The sequence below is a fragment of the Echeneis naucrates genome, chromosome 8 (genome assembly GCF_900963305.1).
Source record: "Echeneis naucrates chromosome 8, fEcheNa1.1, whole genome shotgun sequence".
Taxonomy (NCBI): domain Eukaryota; kingdom Metazoa; phylum Chordata; class Actinopteri; order Carangiformes; family Echeneidae; genus Echeneis; species Echeneis naucrates.
The window spans coordinates 6382268-6405179 of record NC_042518.1 but is presented as its reverse complement, the minus strand read 5'-3'; the positions used below and the strand labels follow the sequence as shown (position 1 = coordinate 6405179).

Sequence of the window (22912 nt, the reverse complement as noted above, 5' to 3'; positions counted from 1 at the left end):
ACGGCAGTGACAGTTTCAGGAGGATCTAGAGTGAGCAGAATTTTCTCAGCGAGGCTACAGGTTGCCGGTTGAGAAGAAAAGAAAACACGCATGCCTGGCTCTGGGTGATTTTTTACAAATCCATACAACTGAATTTTGAAATGCAGTGGTTCTCTTTGCATGGAGAGTCTGGTTTTTGAAGCCACATCCTATTGCATTACCAATGATTTTTTTAATGAATCAATGGCGCAAACAGGTGGTTGTGCCATCCAGGCAGCAGCAGTTAGTGAATGGGTGTTTTTTGATTGTGTTTTTGTGTGTGTGTGTGTTTGCATGTGTGCATAAACAAGTGGGACAGTTACAGTATGTAGCAGGATTGTGCAGACATATTTACAAGATCTATATACATGTGTCAAGAGTATAAATTAGTGTTTGTGTTTTGTTTTGTTTTTCCTTACATCACATAAAGTGTGTGTATGATCAATATAATCAACCCACATCTATCAGTGCTGCTCTGTGGTTAGTTGTCAGCTGATCCAGTAGTGAAGAGGACTCTCTGGTCAGTTCTGGCCAGCTTAGCAGGCGGCTCCAGAGACTCTTCTCCTAGCACAGCCCCGTCTGAGGGAAGGGTCAGTTCCTGACCTTCATCATCACTCTCATCTTCTTCTTCTTCATCCTCTTCTGCCACAGAGAATAAATGAGCTAGTTCGACACAATGCTTGAAACATGACCTTGTTAGTGAAGTGCAGAGTGAAAATACCTTTATCAGGGTCCAGCTGGTTTAAACCTCGGCCTAAACTGGCAAACTAATGACAAGATGGGAATGTGTCAGTACTGTTGATATGTCTTGTATTATTCATTTCATTTGTGTATGTGTGTAATGGTACCTCTCCCATGACAGCAATGGGGGTCTCTCCTTTAGCCTGGGCCACCCTGTGCTCTATCAGATAGTACATGTACTCATCATACAGCAGGCGGATCAGATGAAAGGAACCAAAACTGGCTGCACTTCTCAGAGTTAAGTCCCTGATCACCATGGAACTAGAGAAGAGATATGATGGGAATAAGAAAACACATTTTCAGTAACTTTAGTATGTCCTCTTTCTTTACAACAGGAAGTATTTCGCAATTTGTCTTTGTAACATTAAGAATGAGTCAACTTGGCTTTTTTACAACTTAAATCCTTTTCGTTTTTATCTAAAAAAATGCCAGTAAACTTGTGTGTATTGGGTGAGCCACTTGGGCACCCTATAATTGATTTTATTTTGATAAACTAATTGATTTATTGATATTAATTGTTGATATAATTATCAGCTCTTCTTATTACAGCCATATATAAACCTAATTTCAGGAGCTAATTGGTCTTAAAAGTCAGCATAACAAATTTGCACCAACATGTAGATATTGTGACGAGAGAAAAGTTTCTAGCCAATCCTCCCATCACACCTGTAAAAGGACCACTTGAGCAGAAAGAGCTTGGCGGCCTTAGGAAAGGCAGGGCTGTGCTGGTACGGCTTTAGCACTTGGGAGACCACGCCATCCAGCCATGCAGCCCATTGCTCCAGGGAGTTCTGTTGCTGAAGAGTCAGCTTGAAGTCCTGCTCAAGGCGTTGGACAACCCGGTCTTCACACCTGCATACCCATGAAGCCTGCTCCTGCAAAGGGAGGACCGGAGGATGGCAATGTTTCAGTCAGAGCCAGTTTCATATGGAATTAGTTGGTGACAGTAGAGGATAGGGATGGAGAATAAAAGCTAACCTGAACGTTAGCGAAGTCGACACGGTTAAGGTCGGAGAGCATCTGGTTGATCTGAGCTGTGTTTTGGAGGACAGCGCGGGCAGCCTGGGCAAGGTGGTTCAGACTGGTGTAGCGACGCAGTGTCTGGGCAAATGCATTGGCTGAAGTTACCTGAGGAGAATGATTGGTCAGCCAAGAAATATACCTACTTTGTGTATCTAAGCCTCAATGAGTACTGGGGAGACACGTCAGTAATCATATGTTGTTTGATTATAATCATATATTTACCAAGAAATTATACCAAAACAATTACCAAATAGGCCAATACAATGTAATGTACCTTGATGCGAACCATCTCCTCTGGGATGTTCATCATGGCATTGGTCAGCCAACTTTCCAAGCTCTTGGCAAAGTTACGGATGGCTTGAGTTAAGGCACCTGGAGGACAAGAAAAGCAAAAAAGGTCATTTCAGTGTCAACTTTCTGCTGTATAAACAAACATTTTTATGCATAATGTGAAAATAGATTTCTAATGGTGTGAATCCAATTTACATGTAAATGTTTCTGTTGCACTAGGATACTAACCCTAATTCTATTGTTGCAAAGCAAATTTGTAAAGGGTTTAAAGTGTCCGATAAGGCTGCATATACCATACAAAGTTTTGGATATTGCACATAATCTCCTAAAGCACATGGCAAAAGCAAGAGTCCAGGGGTATGAAAGAAAATGTTCACAGAGTCAGAGTTTGACTAAATTTGAAACTGAAACATATGAGATTACTTCAGTGAAATAACACTGAGTCAGTGTCTACAGAAGAACCACTATTGCTCATTAGGGAAAATTTGTGTTACAGCAATGAAAAGAAAACTCTTATACATATATTCACAGGAAACTCTTAGGTTTTAGAATAGTTTTCATTTGGAAAATTCTAATGCCATTTGTGTAGGTATGTACAAATACTCTTAATGCCAGTTGGCATTAAGAGTATTTCACTTTCACTTTAGTTCAACCTTTTTTCAGTGGGGCCACATGTTGGAAGGTCAAGATATATTATTGCATATCCATAGTTATTGTAAGGACTTACTGGGAATGGGCCTGAGGACGTCAGGAATTAGGATCTCCACCAGACCCTGGTACAGGCTGTTGTCACAATCACGACTCCAGCGCAGCACTGGTTCATACTTGCACAGCAAAACCAAGCAGGATTTAGGGAGGCGCTTCTCTGACTCATCGTGACTGCCAAGACACAAAAAATTCCAGATGAAAACAGTGCTCCAAGTGCAACTTTTTTCATGTGTTTAGGAAAGAATATGATTCATAAATGATTGCCACCACTTACACAGCCAGCGTGGCATCTCCAGCCTGACTTTGGCTGAACCTCCAAAAGGTCTTCCAAAGTGTTTCCACCAGGGTAAACTGCAGGTTGACCATTACATCTAGTATGGCCTGAATGAATATAAATTAAACATCTCAATTACTAACTGAGGACAAATGACTGAGCACATCTGGATAATCAGAAGACTTGGCTAACACAGTGTGAGGAAAAATAAAAGAACCTTGCTTATGGATTTCACTTTGAAATTGCTGTCCACCTACACAAGATTTACACAATATTAGTAACCTTCTGCAGCAGGATATTCCAATTAAAACAAAACAGTTTTGTCATATCCTGGAAGTAACAAATTATTTACATAGACCTCCAGTGACAACAAAAGTCAACCGCATAAACAGCACACCCAACCAGCTAATCAGTGTCATTTCAAGCAATTACCTCACAGTGTTCTCTGTACAGTAGCTGAAAGCTCTTAATGTGATCCAACTCAATGCCCTCTGGCAAAGACTTCCCCTGGAGGTCTATGTCTGGAAACTCTGGGAGAGCTCTGGATGCATCTGAAATACACGAAAAAAAGAAAAGTGGAAGCCCAGTGAGAAATCTGTTTCATCATATCATTACACTCATAAATCTTTTCAGGATAATCCTGGCCTTCGATGCTTGCTCATTGCTCTCTGCACACACCTAGGAACTGCTGGTACTGCTGAACCTGGGTGCTGATGTCCACATGTCCTGACCCCTGCTGCTGTTGCTGCTGCTGGCCAGCTCCTGATGCTGTGCCATTGGTCATTCCTTCCACTTTATGCACAGGCTTCAACCTGGTTGAAACACAGATAATGTACATAAAACGCTGTCAATAAACCACTCAAGTCTAGACTAGATGAACAATGTAGTGATATTAAATGGCAATTCTTTTGTATAAAATAAAAGATGTCTGAAAGTCCAATATTAATATTATACGAATTATCATATTAATGGAAAACACATCAATGGTTACAGTGGTGTAACAATAAACAATCAATGTTGGTAAACACATTTATCATGTGTTTACTTACCTTTGCTTTTGTGAGAAGGGCTGCTGCCTCATGGCCAGATGTTGCTGGTCCTCCATTAGACGCAGAAGAGATGAGCCTGCCTTGATCCTCAGCCCATAGTAGTGATATTTAGAATTACCCCTGTCACGAACAGCCAAAACATGACTTACATGAAGGGTTACTTTGAGGTCTATGTAATCCGATAATAACACCTAATGTGAATCAAATTTTTCTCTCAAGTTTTATGGTCTTGCTTTGCACACCAACAATACAACAGTAATGGTCATGAAGACCTCATAGTGTTCCACAATCCTTCACTTTTTGGCCCAAATTATAACTGATGTATATATTTATGTATCTATATATATATATACACTGTATATATTTGTTCTGTTGCTTTGATAACTGAGGATTTACAGACACAAGGAAAAGCATAACTTAAAGAAAACTGCCCAAATTCAGTTTCAGAGGTATTGTATAAATATATATATAGTATACACTGCTATTGTATATATATAAAAAAAAATGCCTACAAGAACTTTCACACATGTAGGTTAAGACTATATGCTGTACTATACATTATATTATCTATATACACCCTTTCAATCACACCTCCAAAATAACAGCTTAATTACAAACTAATTTAAAAATGGATCTTTAAGTTGATAAAAAACCAATACTAAATCATAACTAATTAAGATTATATAACCAAACATTTATGAAAAATCAGCTTGCTTCCTACTCTCCCCTCCTCTTTCTAACTCACTCACCCACACACATGCTGTCTGTCTTCGTCTCCTCCCACATTCCTTCCTACACTGGGTGACCATTGTGCAATGCACAAGAGCTCTATATTTTCATGAGAAAAGAATCCTGTAGAGAATCTTTGTGTATGTCCACTGACTGAGACATATGGGATTTATATAAATGTCTTTGAAATGAATGGTTTGCCATATTGCATTAAAGTGCTGACGTACATCATTGTGGTAGGTAGATTATGGGGAAAAAAGGGTTGTCTTTGCACTTGGAGTACACTTTGTCTATGTTTGCCTGCCCTCATGATATTTTAAACTTTTATCAATGAGCATGTCAGCAGCAATTACATAGGAACATACTAAGGAACTCATACAGAAAACTTGTGCATGAACATGGTCAATCAAGTTTTCTACGTTTTTTACGACCCAGTCTCTGATGACCTATCTTACCTTGTGCCCAAGCGTCGTGTGCGTAGCCCCATGAACACAGATCTAATGAGTTTCCCAAAAGAGGCAGCATTGACAGGCTCGAGTTTCTGCTCCTGGCAGTGCAGCAGATAGTGGCAGTAGAGGGTGGAACGTGGCAGACTCACTCCTTCAGCTGTCTCATAGTTGTCCAGCAACCACTGTACCTGACACGCAGGCAATGTAAAAGAGAAAATAGCTGGTGCAGTTAGCAAAGCCAATAGATACAACACAAAAACACACCTCAGCACCATGGACAAATTAATATGCATGCCTATTTGGAAACACATCAAAAACAATTTAAGGTTAATATTTAGTGCATGCACACACACCTTTCCAATCAATACATTACGCAAACAGAAAAATACACATTCTTGTTTACAGTCAGAATGAAAACACAAATTTGTTTGCGTGCCGTGGCATACAACTTTGGTATGCAATGACTTAATGACCTGGAATATTGATGGGATGTTTGCCAACCATATGTTGTGTACCATTATCATATAGCGTTCAATATGATGATTTTGATATGAGCAATATTGTGTTGAGGCATTTCAGGCAGATTAAAAATGCCCTTCGTCACATGCAAAGTAATGACATGAGAATGATGAGGTCATGGTTTAGGTTTCTTTGACGAGGAAATCACAGTTAAAAATTTTGTATGCTAGACGTTAATATCATAGTTACCATGAGTATAGAATTACATAACCCACAGTTCCCATTCTATGATGCTTCCCCCATTTTTAATTGTGCTTTCCACTTGACAAAACTCAACTATGACGTCATCAGAGTGCGTCATCAAAGGGTTGTGCGGATGAGACAAAATGACAAGAAATTCCTGCGCTTAGCGCCTCTGCATACCTTCTTGTCTGCCGACGGCACGCTACTCTCCTCGCCCTCTGTAATACTCACAGTGGCTGGGGAGGCCCGGGCAGTGTGAGAGTAGTTTTGACTGTTGCTAGTTGCCCCTCCACTGCTGCTGCCCAGCATGTAACCCCCCTGGATCACATAGCTGCTTGCTGCGCCACCATTCGTGCCTGCCCCATCCCCTGCACCATTGGTGGTGCCACCTGTGGTCACTACTGTTGTTCCTCCCCCTGCTGCACTGGTGGGCTGGGCCACAAACATGGATACAGCTCCTGTTGTTCCAGTAGTCACCGAAACTGTAAGAGGTGTGCCAGGGGTAGAGGGCTGAGAGCCTGATGTTGGCTGACCCTCATAATATTGGGCAGCGTTTGTCTGAGTGTACAGGGGTGTGTCAGTGTAAGAGAAGGTACTGGAGCGACTAGATAAAAGAAATGAAAAGATGTGTCAGAACACTGAAGTGTAAAAACAGATAAAGGTTTTGTCTGAATGCGTTACAAAATTAGTGGCATCTTTTCTAACATGGTGCTGGTGGTGTAGTTTGTGTCTCCTCCTTCCACATACTGAACTTGATTGGTGTACACGTGTTGAACTGGCACTGATGTGAGCTGCTGCTGGACCTAAGGAGTAAGCACACATGCACACACATGCACCCACGCAAACATCCACACAAAATGCAATTAATTCCTGCTCCTTTTTAGGCCCATATTAAGCCAAATTTCCTTCTGGGCATTCATAAAGTATTTTGGTTTCTGATTCCACTTCTGAATCTGGCAGTATAATTAACAGAGAATTCTAAAAGCTTTCACTTACAGTTCCTTTACAAAACCACTTTAAGAATATTTCTTAGTCAGACAGATTCTCTGTTCCCTTACAGCTATACTAGCAGTTTCTCTTGAATCCCTGACCTACTTGGAAACTTGTAGTTGTAGTCTGTACTGGTGGCTGATCTGGGCTTGAGCTGGTGACTGCAGGGTGGGCTCCTGTCTCCTTCTCCAAATGCACAGAGTGCTGGAAAAGTGACTGGTAATGCTGAAGGAAATCCAAGGGGAGGAAGAGGGGCTTGCCACAGCTGTCTTTTATGTAGTCTACTGATGCCCAGGACTGGCCCTCTGGCAGCCCTATCTCATCATGCACCTGCCATTCTTCTAGATTCTTATCCCTAACTAATGCTATCACCTCTGTGTTAGGAAGGAGCTGGAAGCCAGAACAGGCAGGTTTCACCACAGTGTGATTAGTTTGATTTCTTTTGCCAAAATGTGTATTGACCCAGGTATGTTTATATTCAAAACTCTTAGTGTCAGTCAGTGATCGTCCAAATGATTGTCAGAGGTGATGAATTGTGTAACTGTGTGTGTTAGAATTACCTCCTGGCTTATATGAACAGGTTGTAGATTGGTGACACTGAGTTGGGTTCCTGGCTCAGTCTTGGCTATTTGAGCCGTGGCCTGGACCACAGACCTCTGTTGAGATAATGATATTACATTGTTAAAAAATCATGGACACATTAACTTTGTCTTTGTGTGTGCATGTGCATATGCATATGTGTGCGTGCGCGTGTGAGAGTTAGAGAGCGAGTGAGTGCATTTTACCTGTTGAGATGGCTGTACCTGCTGAACAACCTGTGTGGGAACTCCTGTCTGCACCACAGCTGGAGGTGGACTAGAGTCTGAGACGCTGTCACTTGAGTGAAGAGAGCCCTCTGAGAGAAAAAGAACAAATATAAGTATCTTCATACAGTGATGACATGATTACTTTGATATCATGAGGTGGATATGCTGCCAGTTTGCAGTTGTAACATTCTTCCATTCAGGAGAAAATTCAAACTTTTGCTTGTCATGTCAAGTCATGACAGCTAAAGTAGCCCATAATAAATGCATCACAACAAATACTGTATTTAGGCAACATATGTGTGCAAAATGTATAAAGTTTTTATCAAGTCAGGATGTGACATTTTAAAGTGTATTATAACATAAAAAATTGTGTATGACATTTAAAAACATAAACTTTTACAAGACCCAATTTTAGCAAATTTAGAAACTCAAATTTCATGGGAACCCTAACCCTAACACTAAGATGTGGATTGATTTGAAGTGTTGCTTCTGTTATAATTATAAAGTTGTATATTGCCCTGGCATATGTTACCATCAAAAGAATACAGTGTGCCTGCCATTCAGCCTTTACCTGTGACAGTAACAACAATGTATTGAGGAGTGCCTTGAGCGTTTCCAGACTGTGTTGGCGAGCCCTGGATCTCTGCCGTTACATACTGAGTCTGAGCTGGCTGGGCCTGTGCTGTGGACTGGGCTTGACTACCAGCTGCAGGCTTCTGATTGGTGATTGAAGTGCCCTGTTCAGCAGGAGTAGCTTGGCCGGTAGGTGTGACAACTGTAGGAGTAGTCACTGTAGTCTGAATCTCAGCCAGAAACTGGGGAGTAGTTGTAGGGGTGGAGCTACCGTCAGGTTGCCCAGGTGTGACAGAAACACTGGCACCCTGGGATGGGGCTGCTGGCTGGATCTCACCTACATAGCCCGAGGAGGCCATTACAAGAGCTGGAAATCACTCTAGATAAAATGAAAATGGGAAGAAAATGGAAAGAGAAAAAAAGCCTTGTAAATATTTGGAATTTTCTGATTTGAAAACATTCAAGGTGGGCAGTTTCCCTCAGAGAATGGATAAAATATATCTTTCCATTGATAATTCTAAAATAATGTTTGTTTCCATATTCTGAAAGGGTGTTGGATCTTTTAGGCTGCTGTTTAATTCAAATACAGAAAGACTTGGGATAAAGGATAAAACAGACACAACTCTTCATTTTGGACAATGAAACAGTCAAAAAATATCATCAATCACATATCATGAAATGTGTTGAAGTCTGTATGACTAATACAGAGTTATTAATTAACTCCTGTGCAAGAGGCCCTGCCAGTTATGTTTGTTCAATTATCTCCCACTAGTGCAAGAATAAAACAGGTACTGGATGTGGATCTGATCACAAACCCTACCTCTCCCCTGCTTTCTCGGATTAACAGATAACATCTGTATCTGTGGGCAATAGTTCGTAGCCTGCAGACATTAGAAATATTTCGACGTTGTGATTTGTCACGTATATCAAAATGAATGAGTAATTTTGTTTTTCTCAGAGTGCAACTGTGTTTGGTAACATTTACTGGAGCAGCCTTTCAGGTGACTCATTCGCAGTAATGTGAACGCACAGCCTATGGCCACATATACTATGTTGTGACACCAGTAGGGAAATCCCTTACCACTGTGCACTAATATTGTAAAACATTTCCTTGTTATGCTTCATGTCGCGGACATAAAGACGATGTAGGCTTTTACTGGTTTTAATTTGTGAACTTCATACACATGTATTGATCTTTGTTTCATTGACTGAAACAGATGGGAAAGCGGAGAGGCTTATTTTAATCATCGTTTTCAAACCCTAATGGCAGTTGTGTCATTCATCAATTGGCGACAGGAATCCTTTGTCACAACGTTATAAAGTTGGTTTTGGTGCAAAGCAGCGAACTTAACTCGAGGCTTGTAAGTACAAGCAAAGCGCCCTCCTTCGCCACACCCCTCGGCTGTTAAATGTCCGCCACCTGCTCAACTTTCCATTGTGGACAGAAACACATTTCACCAGCCAGTGATTCCTCCCGTCATGACCCCGTCCGAGCAGTTACACTTTAAACTTCACCATCCCCGCTTGGCCTCCCTTCTGGGCAGTTAACATCATGTACCCGGGGACTTGGTTTTCTGTTGACTCCGATATTTGAAGAAAGACTAACACGTTGGACCATAATAGGCTCCACGTAGACTGCCGTTAGCAAGACCTGTGTCCGTTACTGTCCGTCACTGGTAACTCGTTCCGTTAGCTGTAAGCAGTTAAGAGTACGAGCCTGTCGTGACAGCACTGATGCTAGCTGCCTAGCAAGGCAACACAGGCAGCAAGCTAACTGGTCTCTACAACAACCGCCATTTTGTACCTTTTGCATTTGACATCGCCATAACAACGGCCTGCTTGAGTATGCATCTGTGGCTGCGTCGTCATGGCAGGCACAATTCACCGTCACCCGAATGAGAAGTGGGGGAGCGCTACCCCATTCAAGAAACGGACCCGACTGATTATCTGCACAACTGCTAGCTTGCAGGCTAACCGCAGCTAACACTGAGAGGCAGTCGCCTGTTATGGCCACTGAAACAACAAGGGGGGAAAAAGCAATAGCACAATTCAGCTGAATCATTAGTGGACATATAATATAATTTCTCGGCGTTAAGAGCTTCACCTCTAGTTCCACGTGTGTATTTCCCCCCGGTAAAATATCTTCTTAATATTTTTACGGCGGATTCAGTTGTTGTTGTTGTTGTTGATTCTCGTTGCTGGGTTCTTGTCGCCAGGGCTACCGTGGCTATGGCGCCTCGTCCTCACCAGGGCAACTGTTGCTACCCACCCGCTCCCTTCCCTCCCCCCGCGTTGCTCCCATTGGCTGAGCGCTGTCAATTTGACTTAAAGTCACAGGGGCAGCAAATTTTTACTACAAAGCCCCCCACGCCCATTTGTGGAAAATCCTTGCTTATCATAAACACTAAATTCCTCTGGGAATACTATCCCAGATCAGTCCAAGAAATAATGTTTGACTATGTCAAATTTAATTTAATACAGAGTTACTGTGATCGGTACAACTAGAACATTTGTCTTTGATAATGCCTAATATGCCTGATACAAACATGGATTGTACAAATTGATAGTCAACCAATCCAAAACCAATCCGAATTCAGTGAATGGCCATGAGATCCAGGAGCTTGACTTCTTTGTGTTGTAGTTTTCTTCCCAACTATGTTGAGCACACTCTCACTTCATCCCAAATAATCGCAAACCTTTTCTTGAATGATGTTATAGAATAAAGAAAACAATACACCTAAATGTATAAGACATGCCTTTTAGTTGTACCACAGTTGTGTAACTGCAGCAAATCCTAGGTCACCTTTTATGACCATGTAGATATAATGTAATATAATACTGTATATATTTCAATACCTGCGTACTGAAAGTGATATATACATTATTTTATGTGCAAAAACGAATGATATGGCATGTTTGACCAAAACAGGCTATTTTATTTTCAGTTTCCATTATCCATAAAACACCATACTTATGGTATCTTCCATAACATTTTGATACTGCTCCCATAACCTCCACAGGTTACTTATTGACACTGCGTCAATGAATGTCAGGGTGCACACCCTCCTAAAATGGCATTTTGTTTGCTTGCTATCATCACATTAATTACAAATTCACCATATCCATTGTAATTTCCTAAATGAGTGACCTTTGGCTATGTGGATGCCCAGATTCGACTCATAATAAGACTTCTGTGTTATCACAGTTTCAAAATGTCACTGGTTCTGTCTCAATCGTCCCTGTTCACCTTTTACCAATGAGATGACAGAATGATTTTTTTAAAGGAAATTATAGCTGTTGAGGTTGTTCAGGGTCATGTGTGGATTAAAAATAGTAACAATTTAAAAATGTATTTAATATGTTGAGGCAATGCCAGTTCCACGTGTTTTCTTTTTCTTTTTTCAAAGACAATTTCCATATGAGAAAGAGCTTGAGATGCAGACATTAGGCAGCAGACAGTGTTAGCTGACAACTTAAAGATTCATTTACAATGAGTTATGGTTTTTCTTGCTTATTTCTTCTGCTTGTGAGGTATCTAAGCATGTTACACAATTATTTATAGTATTAGCAGTATCCAAAAGACCATAGCAGTCAAAGGTTTAGTACTAATGTCTTTATTTTAACTGGAAGACAGCTTTTATATATCTTCAAACATTTCCTCATATGCAACACACTGAAATGGCGAAATAATTTTCATTAGTCAATATGCTAAAAGTTTCATTCTTTCATAGTGCCATTTCATTTACAATTACTTGGCATTTTTAACCTCAATGTTTCCCATATCTGCAATTTGTGCATGAATTATCACTGCACAATGTTTTACATAGTAAATGTAAGTGGGAGCAGATGAATCTGTAACAAGGGACACTGATGGTATCAAAATTGCTTCACATGTTGAAACACTATTAGATCATATGGGCCTCTGATATATTCATTAATTATGCCACCTTTGGTCTGCTTTTTGTCTCCATAAAGGTCTCTGACTGTATCGCTCTTTTGAATCTGTGCTTTTCTCCCAGTGGACCTGCATGCGCAGTAGATATGTCTCCCTTGCAAGGCTCCTAACCCCTTTATAAACCCTGTCAGGGTGACTGAGAAAGGCATACAAGCAAACAGGGTGGCAAAGAATCTATTCCAATTTGAATCACTTTTTGCTTGCTTAATTTCCTTGGGGTACTATGTGGAAGGCTGTGGTACTGACCATATGTATGCTGGTGGCTGGGGTTCAGCCTATGGAGGACCCAACATACGGGGTCAAGCTCTGTGGCCGGGAATTCATCCGGGCAGTCATTTTCACTTGTGGGGGCTCACGATGGAAACGGTCACTCAGGAGCACAGGTGAGTCGACCACTACCATTAATGCTTTGTGAATTAACTCTATGACAACAATGAAGTTTATATAGTCTCACTCCTCTTCTCATTTATGATTGTGTGCAGTTGTAATTGCTTCAGTGGCAAAAGGAAGAAATAAATATGTTATGAGACTGATTGGTCGTGACCTTTATACGTGTGACATTATAAACCATGTAAATTATTTTGTTGTCACAGTCTACTGCTATCATCAGCAACTATTAAAAACAATGTAGATAATGCAATTTACAAAGTATTATTGGCTCAGCACAAGAAAGGAGCAGAGGTATTCTCTCATGCTTATTTTGTCCATTCTGGCAACAGATGTTTTAGATGGCCCATTTAGCTCCCATCAGGATGACTCCTTGGAAGACTTGAGTCAAAACTTGGTGGTGGAGAATCTTCTCCAAAGGAAGAGAGACCCGAGCTTCACATCTAGAGAAGACCATGAGGAAGTGTTTAGCAGGCTGACCCGATCTTTCATCAGTGATGATATCCTGGAAGCCTTGCGCAAGGCTGACCGCAAGGGCCGGGATGTGGTGGTCGGTCTCTCCAACGCCTGCTGCAAGTGGGGCTGCAGCAAGAGTGAGATAAGCTCCCTTTGTTGAGGGTCGACCTGAGCCATCTGAGTGACTGAGTGACAGCAGACATTTTATGTACATTAAGACACCTACACAGTCTTCTTGCAGTGATATTTTAACAATCTCACGATTCTTAGGTAATTTTGTATTATTTCATATAGTGCCTTTCAGTTGACCCACGGCAGAAACAGTTTTAAGCATCATTTTATGTTTTATGTTATGTCATGAATCGTAAAGGAAGTGCTGCCATGTGCTCAAAATGTTTATATATTTGTTATCAATGCATTCCAGGCTTTTGTAATAAACAGCCCTTTCAATCTTGAGCCAAACTGTTTCCTCATTGTCAACCACTACCAGACACACGCTAATCCTTCTTTATTTTGTATCTAAATTGTGCACCTGGAATCTCAAGGGAATAAAATGCTTTATTTAACAGCAGCACAAAAAATTCTTTAATACCCATAATAAAAAAAAATATATATATATAGGTAAATTAAGATGCATCGTTTCTATATCCACACATTTCTATTATAAAAAATGTGTGACAGACATTTTCAGAGGCAAAGGGAGCATCTATCCAGGTAGTACTAGTGCAAGATGATTCAATTGCAAGTAAAGGTTTTGATCAAAAACTGAATCCCAATCTCAAAAGCACTCTATTTAAAATACCAAATGTTCTTTTTCCTACACAATAATGGCCTGTGTAATAACTGATATAACAGATGCGAACTTAAAATAAAGATAAACGTAGATATTTTGACTCATTGACGCCCAGGGCTGACAGAAACAACAAAAAAAAAAAAAAAAAAGAAAAGAAAATGAAATGTTGTTTCACAATTCACAATCCGATAAGTATATTTTCTGTCAATCAGCTGCAGTCAGTTTAGTCAGTTCAAATAACTGTGCTATAACTTTTTTTCTGGTTTAAAAAAAAAAAAAAAAAGTCGTTTGTGTTGTCCGTGTGTTCCTCGTGTGCGGCGATCAGCAGACCGGTGCCGGCTGACGGTTCCTGCCCGGGGCGGGGCGTTTTCAGATCCTTAGCGAAGTTTACCAGGTCACATCCACACCGACCCAAAATGAACGTCTGGCGTCTCAGCGTGTCTCACAATGAGGTAAATCATCTCTAACTAACCTTTCACCGATAGATAACAGCGAGGAACGAAAGAGTTCATTTTTTTAAATGTGAGCTCTGCTTCAGGCGTGAACTCTGAGTTTCCGCGACTTCTCTCTTCTCTTCTTTCCTCGCTCTTTTCTCGCTCTTTTATTGATGCCAGTCGTATTTGAACTGCGTCCACGGCTTGGCCACATTATTAACTGTAACACAGCGTGTTTATTCATTAAAAAGCAAATGTTCTCTTACTTCTGTCTAGCATGTACGCATATGGGAGATTATCTGTCTGTTTCCTGTGTGGTGGCTCCGCATTTTACATTTCGTTGTGATTACAGGGTTAAAAAAAATTAACATTGGAGAATGTTGGTGATACAGAAACTTAAATGGTTATACATGTTCTCTTTTCCACAGGCACTAGGAACCTAGGTCACATGTAATGGCCACACTCAGGACTAATTGGCTTTTGTCCATCTTGCTGCTCAACCTACCAAGTTGTTTTGTCTCAGCAGGTATACCCCGGCTGCACATATTTTTCAAACAATAGCTGGACAAATAGCACAATTCTGCTTATTACTAGTGTGTGTTTCCACTCACGGCTTCATGCTTCACTGTGTTCAGAGAATAATATTGCAGTGTTCACACCACTCAGTTTTGTTTAGAGTAAGGTTTACATAAAAAAAAAAAAAGTATGTCTAATTAGCTCAAAGTATGTCTAATCTAAAAGAATCTCTAAAAGGATCTCTAGTAAACTTGCTTTCGTTGAAAGCACTACATCTAGGACTAACTGTTTTGATAAGGGATGCTTCGGGGTATGCACACTGTCTGTACTAAAGAGGAAGTGGTGAGAAAGAAACGGTGCAGTTGTTTGGTCCCAGTCTGATCAAAGTACTTGTTTCCTGTTAATGTTACCTATGATGTGCAACTTGTTGCCTGCATGCATCGATTCTTTTCAGCTAGAGTTTCACAGAGTTAAGGCAAACGGGTGAAGGTGTGACGTCATGAGATGAATAAGAAAAAACTGCGTGCAGGAATTGAAGGAAACATGTATGATGAAATTGTGGTTGCTTTATACCGCTGTTTTCATCTTATCTCTATTTGTTGCTTTGCTACTTAGACAAGTTATTTAACTCACTAAAACAGTAACAAATGTTGACTGAATTTCGGATGAAATATATCAGCACACGTCTCTGCCAGTGGATTGGCATGGGCTGATTTTAGACAGTACAACCTAACTTTTAACCTTTTTAAGCTATTCATTTAAGGTGTTAAATAATGTTCTAATACGCATGCCTTTATCACCCAGATATCATTGTTATAGCAGGAAAAATATTAGAAACTGCTTTCATCAGAAGATCTCTGTTGATTTTCCTTTTTTTTTTTTTTTTTTAAATGGATACTACAGGTACTCTGGCTTCATCCTCTCGCCTTGACTGCTATTTCCCATGCACTGAGGAAAGTTGTGATACAAATATCCATTGTGATTGGGATCCACGACTGGACACTAGAAATCCCACAAACTACAGCCTGCACTGGTCTCCATCAATAATCAAGTAACCACAAACATAACATCCCTGTTTTAAACACTGGACATCAGTAAATTGTTGATGACAATAATTTGATCATTTCTGGTGTAGTTTAGTTAGTCCCCTCTTGTCTTCTTGCCCTGTTTTGTTTTGTCTTCCAGGGGGTCTGAGACTAGCAAGACAAATTCCAGTGGAATCATCGATCGTGAACACTTTGCCAACCATGGAAAGCTTTGTATTTGGGTTGAGGCTACTTCCCAGCAGGATTCTGTCAAATCTCATGAGGGTTGTTTCAACCTAACACATATCAGTGAGTCAGTCTTCCACCAAAAATGGAAGTTCATTCAAAATCCTTGACCTTTTTGAATGAAAAGTTTAGATTTTAACTTTTCTGTATATGTTTCTGTCCCTAGTGAAGCCGCCACCTCCTAAAATCAAACTGATGCGGCAGATGGCAATAGAGATTGAGTGGGATTCCTTCTGTAACGAACTGCAGGACTCTGTGGGATCGTGTGATTACCGTTATCGGATCGAGGGAGATCAAGTTTGGATTCAGGTGACTTTCTTTGGATTTTGCCAAATTTTTCTCTCTCGTTAATTGTTATGATTTAACAATTTTATTTGATTTTTATTTGATCATCTAGCCATTGTAATCTAATTCACATGTGACCTCTGTAGTATATCAATGGCGATTATAGGCTCTATGTGTCAGATACCTGATCAAAAAATACTTGGATCACAAATTTAAAGTGACTGTTATAACACAGACTCACTTGTCAGAATTTATTAGGTAAATCCAGATAAGATGAATGCCATATGGTACTGCAGGCCTGCAATAAACCCTACCTTGATAAACTATGATATATCACAATACAGGCAGAAGGACACAAGACTTGCAGATCCAGGCAGGAGTAAAACTTAACCCAGAGCCCTATTATTCAGTCCAAGGGGTTAAAATCCAAGCAGGCAGTCAGATTAGGCAGAAATACAAGACCATTAAGCAGATAGTCAGAGACATAGGGGAAAGAACTCATTTTGTACCCATAACCCTGACACCATGCTATAACCCAATATATTGTCTTCCCTTCTAAACAGGAAGAGGGCATATTTGTTCACAGTCATGAAATTGGAAGTCCCCTGCCTTGCAGAATCTATGAATTACAGGTTCGCTGTGCCTGTAAAATGGGATTAAAAAGTGACTGGAGTACAATCCACAGAATAAGGAGTGCTGAAATGAGTAAGTCTTCATTTGTGCTGTGGTCTTCAAGTTTGACACGCCAAATTTTTAAGAGCATATTTTTAGTTTAGAATTATTTACAAAATGCAGACTTGTGCAAAATTTTCAGATAATTCATTTTCTTGCTTTGAGTTACATGATAATACTCATATTGCCTTCATATGTGTGCAATGGCGGCAGCACAGCAGTGTAGTGGTTAGCGCTTTCGCCCTACAATAAGAAGGTTGCGTGTTTAGTTCCCAGCCTGGGGCCTTTCAGTGTGGAGTTTGCATGTTCTCCCCATGCCCACGTGGTTTTCCTCCCACTATCCAAAGACATTGTGTTGGGTTAACTGGAAACTCTAAATTGTCCTTAGATCTGAGAGTGAGTGGTTGTTCGTCTCTTTCTGTCTCTGTGTGTTGGCCCTGTGATGGACTGGTGACCTGTTCAGGGTGACCCCACCCTCACCCAGAGTGAGCTTGGATTTTCTGCAGCACCCTGCGACCCTGAAACAGAAAAGTGGTTGAAGGTGGCTGGATGGATGGATGTTTGCTATGAATATAATACTTGAGACTACAACCCAATTTGCTTATTTTAAATGATTTGCTGGAAATTGAATAATTGAATTACCCATTTTGTTCAGAGCCTTTTGGAAAGCCAGATATATGGTGGGATTATGGGATATCTCCTGCAAGATCTAACTACACTCTTACCCTGAAGGTAGGTAAATAAGTTAATCACAACCATTATTCTGTGATTTAAATGATCAACCCAGATCTCACTTTATGCAGACTCACTCATTGCTGTCATCAACCTATCTTTACTTCATCCAGAACCTTGCTAAATCCCAGACATGCAGTGTCCAGGGATATGAAGCCAGTCTGCTTTACAATAACGGCACAGTTGTGCACACCAACCTGAGTGGCCTGTTGTGCAGTGACTTGCTGTGCTACCTCAATGCCTCTTTTAAGGATGTGCGATTGCTCAATGTATCAGCCTTCAATGCTCACGGTGCTACGGAGCCTTCTCCACTGCTTATGCCAATATCAGGTATCAGGTGTCCAGACTGTGATATTAGAAAATAAGGATTTGTATTTGGGGCTCGTCCTACTAAAGTAAGGGGCATGGCAGTCTTGATTTTAGGATTCCTATGTTTTTCATCAAGTAATTCACAAAATATTTTCATGCTCAAAGTGCATCCTAAATCTGCCAATTTGTAAACGCCTAAATTATATGTATAATTTAGTTTGATCTGTATGATCATTACTCTATATTCACTGACATAGACTAGTCACCTGTCAGACAGTTTGTCAGATAGTTAACACTTCTTCCCTAGCAAGGTCAGGTCAGGTCAGTCTGATGCAGTATAGGAGTGCTTATGGTAGTGAGAGAAGACACTACACTCTGACCACAGAACTTGGTGTTGTGATGCTAAACATGCATTTTGTTGAATGTTTCATCTGTTTAGAACCTAGAATTTAGTTAAAATTAAAATTACAATGAAATGGTAAATGAAAGAAGGTATTTGTTTCTTTTTTAGGTGAAGAGAAAGATGAACAAATTCTTAACCTCACGATGAACGAAGCGAACCTCACTGTGTCCTGGAATCAGCCGTCCCAGCACACTGACAATCTGAAGGAATATGTGGTGCAATTTAAACAAGCAGGGTGTCCTCCAGGCAAAGGATTTGGTTGGGTAAAAGTGTTGAAAAACCAAACAACGGCGTTTTTGAAAGGTCTGTTTAAGCGAACACTTTCATAGAAATAATATAACATTCTATTTTTGGAGGTTGAAAAGTGAATGCTTAAAGAGGCTGGTTATTTTTAATGGGACTGTTTAATCTGGTGTGGATCTCCATCTGCAGGTCATTTTGAAAAGTACACAGCCTTCAAAGTGTCACTGTATTCAGTATCAGACAGTCTGGAAGTGCATCACCTCTCATCAGCTATTGGATATTCTCTTGAAGGAAGTAAGTTAAATACATGGCTTTTTCTGCCAACTGGTTAAATTTGACCATTCATTTCTCCTCATTAAATGGAAGATAAACTTAATATTCTAATGTCCCTTTTCAGCTCCACCCAGTGTGCAATTCTTTGAGGTGGTCTCCATTACTCCCACTCAGGTGACACTGTTTTGGAAGCCTGCTCCCCTGTCTGAGCAGAACGGGATGATCCGATACTACCAAATAGGATTAGACAAACAAAACGGTATGCCTTATACACATACTGTCACAAGATATACATCACAGACCTAGTTATAAGTAAGAGAAAAAATAAGTAACCCAAGTAGCATTATTTTCTGCAACAATGGTTCACAGACATTTTTGATTAGATTCTTTTTCATCACATTAGTGGCTTTAGTCTATGGATGACAATGTTGTTCTGTCAATACATCTACCACCTTGTTCCAGGCTGATATATGTCAACAAATATTGTTACATCTCTCTGGAAAAGAGATATTCCAGTGATTTCCAGAGAATTCCATAATAGCCACATATGCACTAACAAGTCAAAAGTTTGACCTTATGATGGGAAATAAACTCAACATTTATTTGATGAATTTACGCTAAATTTCCCTCAAACACGGACACACAAACTTCACATAGACTTTGGTGTTCCCCTAACATTTCACAATTCATGCCAGCATAATTTATTAAATTATATTCCTGGTGGATGAATTGTGGTTGAATTTGGTCATTGGACCATTTTTTTCACTTTACCAGTACTGTAATACTTATATATTTGTGAAACTATTGACACTCCCATCAACCACAACTGTCCTTTGTGTTTAGTGCAATTTAACAGAAAGGTGAAAAGGCTAAACATGATATCTGTTAAAAACCACCATCCATCCATTATCTATACCACTTATCTGTTTAGGTCACAGAGCCTACATAGAATCTACAGGTCTGTAGATGTTAATTTTATTTACTTACTTTTCAAATTTTTTGGAAATTCACTCAGCATGTGGGAAATGAAGGTAGATATTAGAAAGAAAGAAACTAGTAAATGGTACAGAAACTCAAATGCATTCTGCCCACCTATTCTCTAAATATTCAAACTCACGCCCAACAATTTCTTTTACCTAGTGGACAATGTCAGTGCATCAACACAGCATGAAAATGGAACGTTTCAGCTAAAACATCTAACTCCGGGCCAAGAATATAAGGTGTGGATAAGAGCTGTGACTGGGGCTGGGCCTGGAGGAAATTATACTGTGACGTTCAAAACTATGCCGGATGGAAACTATGGTATTTGATCACATCTGAACATCTGTCTTTTTTTGACAAATATTTTAAGATTTTCTGAGAGATGTAATAAGTTGGAAGAGATTGGAAGTCACATTGACACATTAAGTGGTTCTTCTCTCATAATTTTCTCTCTCTTTTCCCAATAGTTTTACGCGTAACCTTACTTGCAGTGATTTTCCTGGTTGTAATAAGCATCTTTTTTTCACTATGGTGAGATTATGATTTTAATCAATTTATCTTTGGCTTGAAATTGGTTCTCAAGCTTCTTCTCTCTCTTTCTTACCTTTGTCTCATCCATAGTTGTAGTACATAACAATGTGTTTTTTTGTTGTTGATGATAATGATAAATACTAGTAAGGGTAATAGAATTAACAATTATTTAATAGCATTGGAACAATTTAGCATGCATGTTAAAAATGCCTGAATGTAGTAAAGCAAGAAGTACATTTTCTAACTAATCTTATCAAATAAGATTTTGATATGAACATTAAACTAAGAATACTCTGATGTACAAGTTTTTCTGTAGAGTTTGTGAGATTGCAAGGAGTCTTATTGTTTGTATTTTATTTTACTTTTTTCTGTTTTAGTTGCTATTTTGGCATAAACAAAGTGTGCCCAATGGCTACATGTTTCTGGGAGAAAGTGCCTGATCCCAGCAATAGCCACATCTTCAAACAGAAGAAGCATCAGGTGAGAGACTTCCATGGCTCATGGAAATTTCTTCCAGGAATCTTGGTCTATTTTCAAAACTGGGTTTATACCCAGTGGAGCCTAACTAGCCTAACTATTTCACTACTTGTCTTGTTTGTAACTTCACTCTTTTTGAAATTGTTAAATCCTAGTTTCATATTATGCAGGACTGAAGGTCTTTTTTGGTTTGATCTCCCAACAGATGAATGAGTCCTTTGATTGGATCTGCATCTCCTTTCATGAGAAACATCCCAATATCTCTATGTTGGAGATTGTTGAAACGCTAACCCCCCAGCCCAGGGATTTCATACCTTCTGCAGAGAAAAAATCCAACCCTGACGGATTAATTAAACCATTGCTGGAGGATGGTTGCTCCCACATGGACGCCCAAGATGATCAGATTGAGGATGCCACAAAGCAGAGTGCAAATACAGGCCCCAGACATGGCCGTAAAGAGTACAGTAAAATAGTAGACTCTGACGAGGAGAAGGACAAAGATGACTGTTTGAACTCAGCAGATGATGAAGTTACATCCGGTTATGAAAGGCACTTCATGCCCACTGCCTCAGAAATAATGCAAGTTTGATAAAGTGTCCTCATTGTTGAGGATGCCACAAAGCAGGTGCAAATACAGGCCCCAGACATGGCCGTAAAGAGTACAGTAAAATAGTAGACTCTGACGAGGAGAAGGACAAAGATGACTGTTTGAACTCAGCAGATGATGAAGTTACATCCGGTTATGAAAGGCACTTCATGCCCACTGCCTCAGAAATAATGCAAGTTTGATAAAGTGTCCTCATTGTCCTCCTATTCAACTCAGATGAATGTTGCTTTTTCTAATGTAAAAAAGCTTTCCTCTTTCATAGCTTTTCTCTGCAGGACCTTCAGGCCACAATGGGGCTTTTGCCTATTTTGGTATTTTTATATTTTTGGTGATCCACTTGGTGTTCACTTCAGTTCCATTTTTATTTTCTCTATTTCAATTGCAACTCGTATGCCGTCTCTAATGTGCATATAAAGTGGTAATGTTTTTTTTTGAGGAATCAAAACTGACACAAACCCAACTTACTGGGTGTGCAGTTCATTATGATGTCTTTAAAAAACACTCAATTGAGTCAGAATGCAGCTGTAATATGTGTGTGATATTTAAGCACCTCGAACCACATGATCACATTCCATATGAAATATCACTTTAGTGTAGACATTTGAAGGGAACATCTAATGATTTTTTTTATACAATTTGAATTTATTTTAAATGAGTTTGGTGCATATGAAGTTCACATGACTTTAATAACAAAACAATGCAAAATGTTTCAGTATTTGCTTGAGCAGTGACAAAATAGTTACAACACGATCATCATAAAACCACAATATTAAGAATAACAACTACTAACAAAACACATAAACCAATAATTCATCCTAATCCAACATCGTCCTGTATATCATACTGTGATGTGTCGTATGGTCGGGCCCTGAATTTATTTTTAGTTACGCGTTTATACAAAGCATTACTTTAAGGGCGCATAATTTCATTTCAAAATAAAGCGCAATTTTCCTGGAAATGATTCATATCAGTCTGTCAATAATAGATGATTAAAAAACATGATTTTAAAGAAATAATTAAACATACATACAATTAATATGTACATACACTAATACGCATTAAATTAATGGTTAACAAAAACCCCAATACTGCCTAAAATCAAAATTGTGTGAATAATTAAGTAATATTCATTAAATAATACATTCTCAAAAGACAAAGAAAGAAAGGTAACAGTGAATAATGATATGCAACTTTTATTAACACTGTTCATATTTGTTTGGATAAATATTTATTA

At 39.6% G+C, this 22912-nt stretch overlaps 3 protein-coding genes across 6 annotated transcripts; 2 read left to right on the top strand and 1 right to left on the bottom strand.

Moving 5' to 3' along the window:
* Positions 1-473: 473 nt before the first annotated feature.
* rfx1a (regulatory factor X, 1a (influences HLA class II expression)) lies at positions 474-10589 on the bottom strand. 3 transcript variants are annotated; one of them, XM_029509493.1, is made up of 18 exons: positions 10458-10589; positions 8352-8732; positions 7760-7869; positions 7535-7630; positions 6690-6787; positions 6216-6588; positions 5289-5470; positions 4105-4224; positions 3734-3867; positions 3488-3606; positions 3056-3162; positions 2801-2952; positions 2057-2154; positions 1738-1887; positions 1426-1634; positions 867-1020; positions 740-785; positions 474-660 (listed from the first exon to the last, which is right to left on the bottom strand). In XM_029509493.1, exons 2-18 carry the CDS (start codon positions 8710-8712, stop codon positions 500-502), a joined length of 2670 nt encoding a protein of 889 aa, XP_029365353.1. In that variant the 5' UTR covers positions 8713-8732; positions 10458-10589; the 3' UTR covers positions 474-499. The 3 variants fall into 3 exon arrangements, with proteins under 3 accessions (XP_029365353.1, XP_029365354.1, XP_029365355.1); XM_029509494.1 differs by having other exon boundaries at positions 474-657; XM_029509495.1 differs by having other exon boundaries at positions 5289-5464.
* Positions 10590-12531: 1942 nt separating this feature from the next.
* rln3a (relaxin 3a) lies at positions 12532-13311 on the top strand. Its single transcript, XM_029509085.1, has 2 exons — positions 12532-12691; positions 13028-13311. The coding sequence occupies exons 1-2, from the start codon at positions 12532-12534 to the stop codon at positions 13309-13311; spliced, it is 444 nt and encodes a 147-aa protein (XP_029364945.1).
* A 956-nt stretch (positions 13312-14267) lies between these two features.
* il12rb2l (interleukin 12 receptor, beta 2a, like) lies at positions 14268-22636 on the top strand. 2 transcript variants are annotated; one of them, XM_029509483.1, is made up of 16 exons: positions 14268-14396; positions 14807-14904; positions 15798-15945; positions 16080-16228; positions 16332-16474; positions 17014-17155; positions 17778-17854; positions 17968-18184; positions 18675-18869; positions 18999-19103; positions 19207-19341; positions 20223-20384; positions 20531-20594; positions 20972-21074; positions 21277-21496; positions 21697-22636. In XM_029509483.1, the coding sequence occupies exons 2-16, from the start codon at positions 14832-14834 to the stop codon at positions 21858-21860; spliced, it is 2097 nt and encodes a 698-aa protein (XP_029365343.1). In that variant the 5' UTR covers positions 14268-14396; positions 14807-14831; the 3' UTR covers positions 21861-22636. The 2 variants fall into 2 exon arrangements, with proteins under 2 accessions (XP_029365343.1, XP_029365342.1); XM_029509482.1 differs by having other exon boundaries at positions 21277-21836.
* The last annotated feature ends 276 nt before the right edge of the window (positions 22637-22912 follow it).

Bases quoted from the DNA above. Each gene is read 5' to 3' on its own strand.
- rln3a (XM_029509085.1), top strand. From the start codon at position 12,532: ATGTGGAAGGCTGTGGTACTGACCATATGTATGCTGGTGGCTGGGGTT. The intron at 12,692-13,027 runs GTGAGTCGACCA...TTCTGGCAACAG, and splicing joins ACGGTCACTCAGGAGCACAG to ATGTTTTAGATGGCCCATTT.
- il12rb2l (XM_029509483.1), top strand. From the start codon at position 14,832: ATGGCCACACTCAGGACTAATTGGCTTTTGTCCATCTTGCTGCTCAAC. The intron at 15,946-16,079 runs GTAACCACAAAC...TTTGTCTTCCAG, and splicing joins TGGTCTCCATCAATAATCAA to GGGGTCTGAGACTAGCAAGA. The intron at 21,497-21,696 runs GTGCAAATACAG...GCCACAAAGCAG, and splicing joins TGAGGATGCCACAAAGCAGA to GTGCAAATACAGGCCCCAGA.
- rfx1a (XM_029509493.1), bottom strand. From the start codon at position 8,712: ATGGCCTCCTCGGGCTATGTAGGTGAGATCCAGCCAGCAGCCCCATCC. The intron at 7,631-7,759 runs GTAAAATGCACT...TTATCTCAACAG, and splicing joins AGGTACAGCCATCTCAACAG to AGGTCTGTGGTCCAGGCCAC. The intron at 2,155-2,800 runs GTAAGTCCTTAC...CTTGTCCTCCAG, and splicing joins CGTCCTCAGGCCCATTCCCA to GTGCCTTAACTCAAGCCATC.